This window comes from Belonocnema kinseyi, chromosome 2, assembly GCF_010883055.1.
Source record: "Belonocnema kinseyi isolate 2016_QV_RU_SX_M_011 chromosome 2, B_treatae_v1, whole genome shotgun sequence".
NCBI classification, from domain to species: domain Eukaryota; kingdom Metazoa; phylum Arthropoda; class Insecta; order Hymenoptera; family Cynipidae; genus Belonocnema; species Belonocnema kinseyi.
This window is the reverse complement of record NC_046658.1, coordinates 20,883,562-20,890,823: the sequence shown is the minus strand read 5'-3', so window position 1 is coordinate 20,890,823 and position 7,262 is coordinate 20,883,562. Positions and strand designations below refer to the sequence as shown.

General features: G+C 34.1%; 1 protein-coding gene across 1 annotated transcript; it reads left to right on the top strand.

Moving 5' to 3' along the window:
• The first annotated feature begins 5,024 nt into the window (after positions 1 to 5,024).
• Positions 5,025 to 5,558, top strand: LOC117182593. The gene is made up of 2 exons (XM_033375688.1): positions 5,025 to 5,194; positions 5,348 to 5,558. Exons 1-2 carry the CDS (start codon positions 5,025 to 5,027, stop codon positions 5,556 to 5,558), a joined length of 381 nt encoding a protein of 126 aa, XP_033231579.1.
• The last annotated feature ends 1,704 nt before the right edge of the window (positions 5,559 to 7,262 follow it).

Below are 7,262 nucleotides of genomic sequence, written 5' to 3'. Positions count from 1 at the left end.
CTTTTAAATTGGTGAAATTCGGATTTTACGTTAAAATTCTCATTAGAAGGCCACGAAGTAATCACAAGTTTTTTTGCAGCGCTAAAAGGTTTAAACAATATATAAGACGCATAACGCCTGTTGACTGCTACGCTTCAAACGCATCATCTGTAACTAACAGTCAACAGGCGTTATACGTCTTATATTTGTTTAAACTTTTTCCCGTTGTAAAAAAAATCGCGATTACTCTGTGACCTTCTAATGGGAATTTTGAAGTAGAATCCGAATTTCACCAATTTTAATGTTGATCTTGCTATTTTTTTTAGTTTTTGGTGAATGATGCAGAAGGAATACTATGTGGATACTCTGTAGGTTATCCTTTCCGTTCACTGGGTCTGCTGGGATAACAGACAATTATGCGTGTTGCTACAAATCATCAATCAATTATTTCAAAGCATTAAAACAGGCATTAACGCACGCTAACAAGGTATGAAGTTATACCTAATTATGGCGATTTTTACAAATTTTCTCTTCAATGAATTATAGAAAAATTATTTCTTCTGCCTTACAGTCACGGCAAAATAAAAACAAATTAGAGCTATCCATTCAACTCCATTTATTTTTAGAACAAAAATTAAAACTTCGACGACGTTTCGGCATCACTGCGTGCCTTTTTCAGAGTATCTTAGCTTAAAACGATTTTTGAGCGAAACAACAATCATTCTTAGTCAACAATCTCCTAGTCATATGTCTGTCGTTGTTTCCAAAACACTTAGAACGGTTTCATAATCGTCAATAATGTAGTTTTTATGCTAAAAAAAGCCGCTTCAATTTTATGAGGATTTCTCTGTTTACTCATCCTCAACAATTATTTGGAGTCTTACTTTTTTTAAACTTTAATAACGTATAAACTATTTTTATTTATGACCCAAAAAAATTTAACACGTATTGACTCCAAAATTGGAATGATTGTTGTTTCGCTTAAAAATCATTTTAAACTAAGATACTCTGAAACAGGCACGCAGTGATGACGAAACGTCGTCGAAGTTTTATTTTTTTCAAGAAATAAATGGAGTTGAATTTATAGCTCTAATTTATTTTTATTTTGTGGTGACTGAAAGAAAGAAGAAATAATTTTTCTACAATTCATTATTGCATTGTCGGTCGAAGAATGGTTTGATTTGATGTTTCCAAATATTTTCATCATTTTTTTATTAAAAAGGTTTTCCTTTTTGCCCCCAAAAGCTTACCTCATCTTCAATTGTTTTAAACACATTCGAATTTTTAAAATATTTTTGGTTTCCTTGCCTCCCAAAACTTTCCAGATGTACAATATTATTTATTTTATGGTGTCTTGTTTGGGGTATCTAAAGACACATTTTGGTACTTTTTGTATTGATCACTCTTAATTAGTGCGACTTTTACGATATTTCTTCTTGTAGCGTTGTTTGTTTTGCCCACAAAAGTTTTCCTCATCTTCGATTTTGTTTATTTTCTGATATCTAGTGTGGGATGTCCAAAGACAAATATTAAGGCCTGTCTTAATACATGCAGTTAATTAGAGTAATTTCACGATTATTTTGAAAATAGTGTTTCTTCGTTGCCTTCAAAATTTTTCCTTATCTTCGAATATCATTATTTTTTCTATTTTCTAAAATGTTATTTAGGTGTGTACAAAGACCAATTTTAAAAGCTATATTAATGAACACACTTCATCAGGTCGATCTTCACGATCATTTTATTAACGGTTTTTTTTTGCCTGCAAAACTTTTCCTCAAATTCGATTTCGCATAATTCCTTTCGTGTTGTTTGAGGTGTCATAGACTCATTTTGATACTTTTTTAATTGTCACTCTTTATTAGTGCGATTTCTACGATTTTTATTTTTGTTAACGGTGTTTCTTTACATGGGTTAGGGCCGCGAGAGCCGGTACCTAATTTTTACAGCACGTGGTGAAAATGACGGCAAAGATAAAAAGTCGTAGAAAAAAGAAAATAAGAATGCGCAATGGAGACTCAAACATGTCCTCATGTTCACCTTACTAAACGCTAATATTTAAAATCCACCAGGAAGCACAAGGTAGCGACCATGAGCATCCGAATAAGTACGACAATAGCCTACGTGAGGCTGGCTCCACAATGTGTCCTAATAATTGCACGTACATCGACGTACGTTAATATCAACGCGTACATCTGCGTTGTTCTTCATTGCTACCAACTGTCGCGTGTGTTTTTTTGGTTCACATTCCCTTGTTCATGTAAACATTGAACTGCATTGAACCACCGGAACACCGGAATATAAACCAATGAAATACGCACGACAAAATGAAATACTCAACAAAGCAAATGTAAGCGTTGATACGAACGTACGTCGACGTACGTACAATTCTTAGGGTATATTGTGAAGCCAGCCTGCAAGAAGTGGACCTTACTTCAATCGTAGATTGAAAAAAAACTGAAGCTATTTTTACTTATCGCAAGTGCTATTCCTGAAATCGACAGCAAAACAAGAGCGAACTACGCGACTGCATCCCGGCACGTGGCTACTGAACAAAGGAGGGTTTTCCATGGTCGTTGTCGAGCTCGTCGCCTTCTTTCTCAAGGCAAGTTTCCCCGATAGAGCGCTGGTTGGCTGATTGCGCTACGCTGTCCTGGGATTGGCGGATTTGAACTCGCTTGCTCAGTTCAGTTGTGGTCCCCAAAATGAAAGTTAAGTTCGTTAATCAGATATTTCCAACTAAAATTCAAAAATTGAGAGCATTTTCAAAATTTCAAAATTTTATTTTCAAATTTTATAAATTTTGATCAAAGTTTCTTATAGATGGGTAAACCGCTTGCAAATTATCAAAATAAAATTTTTTATTATTATAAAAATTAGAAAAGTTATATACTTTTCAAAAATTTGAAAATTTTCAAAAAATAGAAAAATTATTTTTTTCATCAATCCAAAAATTTCATTTAAAATTTCCCCTAGATACCAAATATATTTCAAAACAATTCTAGCCGAATTTTTCAATTAGCCCTCAATTAAAAAAATTAGAGGTTTTTCAAAATTTTAGACAATTTTTACATTCTCATTCATGAGAGAGTAATGTAATCGTCCAAATTTTCGACCTCTGGTTTTTAACGGATCTTTACGTTTCGGCACTCACAGAATCCGAAAAACATAACATTTTATCGGTGTCTTTCAGTCTGTCTGCCTGTCTGTATGTCTGTATGTTTGTATATCTGTATGTTTGTATGTCTGTCTGTATGACTGTATGTATGGATTACCTGATTGTTGGAGCCACGCTAACTTTTGAAGGATTTGTCCAATGAAGTCAGCCTTTGACACACTTCTTCAGGTTCCCAAAACGAAGGCTAAGTTTGTTAAGCAGATATTTTCAACTAAAATTTGAACATTTTTTATATTTGAAAAATATGAAGAAAAAAAATTTCGAATCAAAAATAGTGTGTCAAATTTTCTTACAGATGGGTAAAAGAATTGCAAATTATCAAAATAAAATTTTTATTTTCAATGAAAATTAGAAAAGTTACATACCTTTGAAATTTTTGAAAATGTTTAAAAAAATAAAAAATAAATATTTTTCTAAAAGATTAAAAAAATTTCATTAAAATTCATCACTAGATATCAAAATATTTTTAGGAACTGTGTCAGTTTAATTTTTCGATCACACAAAAATTCTAAAAGTTTGATCTTATTCAAAATTTGAATAAAAATTTTTTATGAGTTTCAGAAATTTTTGTAAAATTTTCTGGTACACGTCAAAAAGACTTGCAAATTATTCTCATGACATCTTTAAATTCGATAAAACTTAAAAAAGTTATATGCTTTTCAACATCTTAAACATTTTCGAAAAAAGGAAAAAAATGTTTTAATAGGTTAATAAATATAAATCCAAATTTCTACTAGATATAAAATATATGTTTTTCGAAACTATTATCATGAAATTTCTTAATCAGACAAAAGTTGATTTTTGGGTTCCTCGAAAATACCCACTCTGATTTTTGGGCTTCAAACCTTAACGTATAAAATAAACCCTTCTCTACCACATACATATGACTTTGTCAAAAATTAATATTTTTGAGAATTTTTCAGGGTTAATGTTGTCTTTGATTTTTGGGCTCCTCGAAAATATCCACTCCGATTTTTAGGCTTCAACCCTTAACGTATAAAATCAACCCTTCTCTACCACGTATATATGACTTTGTCAAAAAATAATATTTGTGTGAATTTTCTAGTGTTAAAGTAGTTTCTGATTTTTCGTCTCCTCGAAAATATCCACTCCGATTTTTGGGCTTCAACCCTTAACTTATAAAACCAACCCTTCTGTGGCATGACCTTTACGTTAAAAAACAGTCCCTTTTTAACAATCAAACATATTTTTGTGCAAACCAATCTTTTTCGGAATATTACAGTGTTACTATAGTCTCTGATATTTTTCGAATTTTACGGTTCAAATGAAGTCTCTGATTTTTGGGCTATTCAAAAATGTCAACATCAAGGTTTAAGTTTTTATTATTAGTTTGACGTTTTTTTGCACAGGGGTGGTTTTATTTTTTGTAGGGGTGGTTTTTGGAAATTGGTTGTTGGTTCGTTTAAGAGCCCAAAAAAAGCCCAAAATTCTGACGTGTTTGATTTTTTTTCTTTCAATTTTTATATAGTGGAGGTGCTGGCTTAATTCAAGTCAGCACCTCCACTCAAAATTTGAATTTTCACAAAAAGCAGCGAGGCCAAAAATCGTTAATACAGCCCAAAAAAAGCCCAAAATTCTGACATAAAGAAATTTGGTAATTTCGTTTGTGGAGGTGCTAGCTTGATAGACCTACTTGTGCAGCGCATCATATAAAGCGAGATACGTACAGTGTATAAAGTTATATTATCTATGCAATCAGATATTGACAATAATAATTTAATGATACGTATATTCGAAGAATCAATTAACAAGAAACTGAAAACCCTGCAGATTGACACTCAACAAGATTTGTCAGTCCGTAACACTGAACTCATTGCTCAGTTGGACGCTCGATTGAACGTTCTCGAGAATGGAAAACGAAAAATTGACGCTAGTAACAGAACTACATAAACCCGCTAGAAAGAATTATCCATGTCGTCCTGTGCAAATGCGTGGTATAGACGAGATGTGCCAGGTAGATTTGATTGAAATGCTACCTTATGTCCATGAGAATAATAGCTACAAGTACTTACCGTCAAAGTAAGAGTGGACCTGATGTCACTTCAACAATGCAATCTATACATGTGTAGGGTCGTGTGCCAAACACCGTACACACCGATGAGAGCAAAAAGTTTTATAATGCATATTTTAAAGAACTTTTGCAATGATATGGCATCAATCTCCACAATTTAGCTTGAGAGCCGACTACAAGTGGATAGATATCTTACCTACCCTAATCTCCAAGTATAACAATATCAAACATCGATCAATCGGTATGCAGCCAAAAGATGTCACTGCCGAGGATGAAGAGGAACTCATGGAACTATTTGAAAAGCATCAAAATATACAGAGGACAAGGCCAAAGCTTAAAGTTGGTGACAGAGTTCGAATCAGCAAGCACTAACATGTCTTCGAGAATGGATGCACACCCAATTGGACGACTTAGGTATTAACTGTTGATCGGATTATGTTGACAAGCCCCGTGACGTACAAGCTCAAGGACTCTCAAGATCAACCCATCGCTATCGGATTCTATGAACAATAACTTTTTAAAGTTAAACAGCCAGACATTTATCTTGTAGAGAAAATAATTAAGAAACGTGACAGCAAAATATTTTTAAAGTGGTTGGGCTTTGACAGTTCACACAACAGCTGAATAGATCAATCCGATATGTAGTCGACTCTATACAATGTTGAATCAACTCTATGCAATGTGGAATCAGTTCTGTGCAATGTTGAATCAACTCTGTGCAATGCTGAATCAACTCTGTGCAATGTTGAATCAACGACAGACCAACGTAGACCAACGAGAAGATCCAAAAGTTCCATATCACCCTCGCTTAGGATATCATCATTATCATTATCATCGTCATCGACATCCATAATCTTATAGTTCTATATTGTATGATCGAGTTTCTGAGACATTCAGCATAGTCGTCGAAGGTGATTGATTTCCTTATAACGGCAGCTTTCACCCCTTATGAATTTTTAACAAAGTCTTCACCGTTTACACGAAGGCTGTACATCTTGCTCCGCAAGCCAACAAATTTGGTAATACTTTGACCCGCACATTCATCCTTCATTATACCTAAAATTTTTGTGTGGGCTTGCGGCATTCCGAAAACATTGTCTATCGGATAATCTGACGTACCAAATTGGCATACATCGTTCTTCATATCCTCTTTCATATCAGCATAGATATCGTTACATTTGACTTCGTATATCCAGCTGCACGAGTCGGTGTATAACAGTTTACAGTTTTTACCATACTTTTGCACATGTAGCCATAGTGGAAATCGTAAATGAGAGCTTTGGATACATCAAGCACCGTAAGCCCTACATAGATTGGCTTGTTGAAAAGAACTTGTGTTTTTCTTAACTTAATAGCCACGAGATTTTCGCTAAATATTGCGCGAATCTGGAAATTTGGTGTGACTGTGAGGACTTCAGCTCCATATCTACCCTCCCACTTTGTCACGAGTTTCACATTAACATGTTTTCGTACGTTCTCCATTGTCTTGCCATAGACTTCTTTATTCATTAATATAAATAGGTTCTTTTCAAAGTCATTCTTGGCATTTTTACTAAGATTAGTATTCAAATCAATATAGTAGTTAAGCCATGCAGACTGATTAAATTTAAGAATTCTGTGAATTTTAATAAGTTTGACACCATTAGAAAGTGCATGTTTGAGAGCTCAGTTATGGCGAACGTTCTTCCGTTTCGATAGGAGACTAGTTAGGAGCTTTTCTTGGCTTGATCCTTGTGGTTTCAAGTGTTCTGGACAGAATGGAAAGTCATTGTATGCATCATGAAGTTCGGATGGATAATCCAAGTCTAATTTTAGTATAAAGCCAATAGATGAATCGTCAGGAGCATTAAAATGAAAATGATCTAAATCCTTAACCCACTCGAAGCCACCCTAAGGGAGCGGTTGAACCATTGTCCAACCGTACAGGTGGTTTGTGTCAAGACATACAATGAAGATAATCTCCTCGTTTTCGTTGAAAACTCATATACTTATTCTTAGCAATAGCATATCTATTTGAGCATTGACTCAGTCCACCTCTTTTACCTAGTTCAATCATCAACAGCATATCAACGTCCG

What these genes read in the sequence shown, in the direction of transcription:
- LOC117182593 (XM_033375688.1), top strand. Translation starts at nt 5,025, where the DNA reads ATGGAAAACGAAAAATTGACGCTAGTAACAGAACTACATAAACCCGCT. An exon ending in TACAAGTACTTACCGTCAAA is followed by an intron (nt 5,195 to 5,347) that starts GTAAGAGTGGAC and finishes TCCACAATTTAG; the next exon opens with CTTGAGAGCCGACTACAAGT.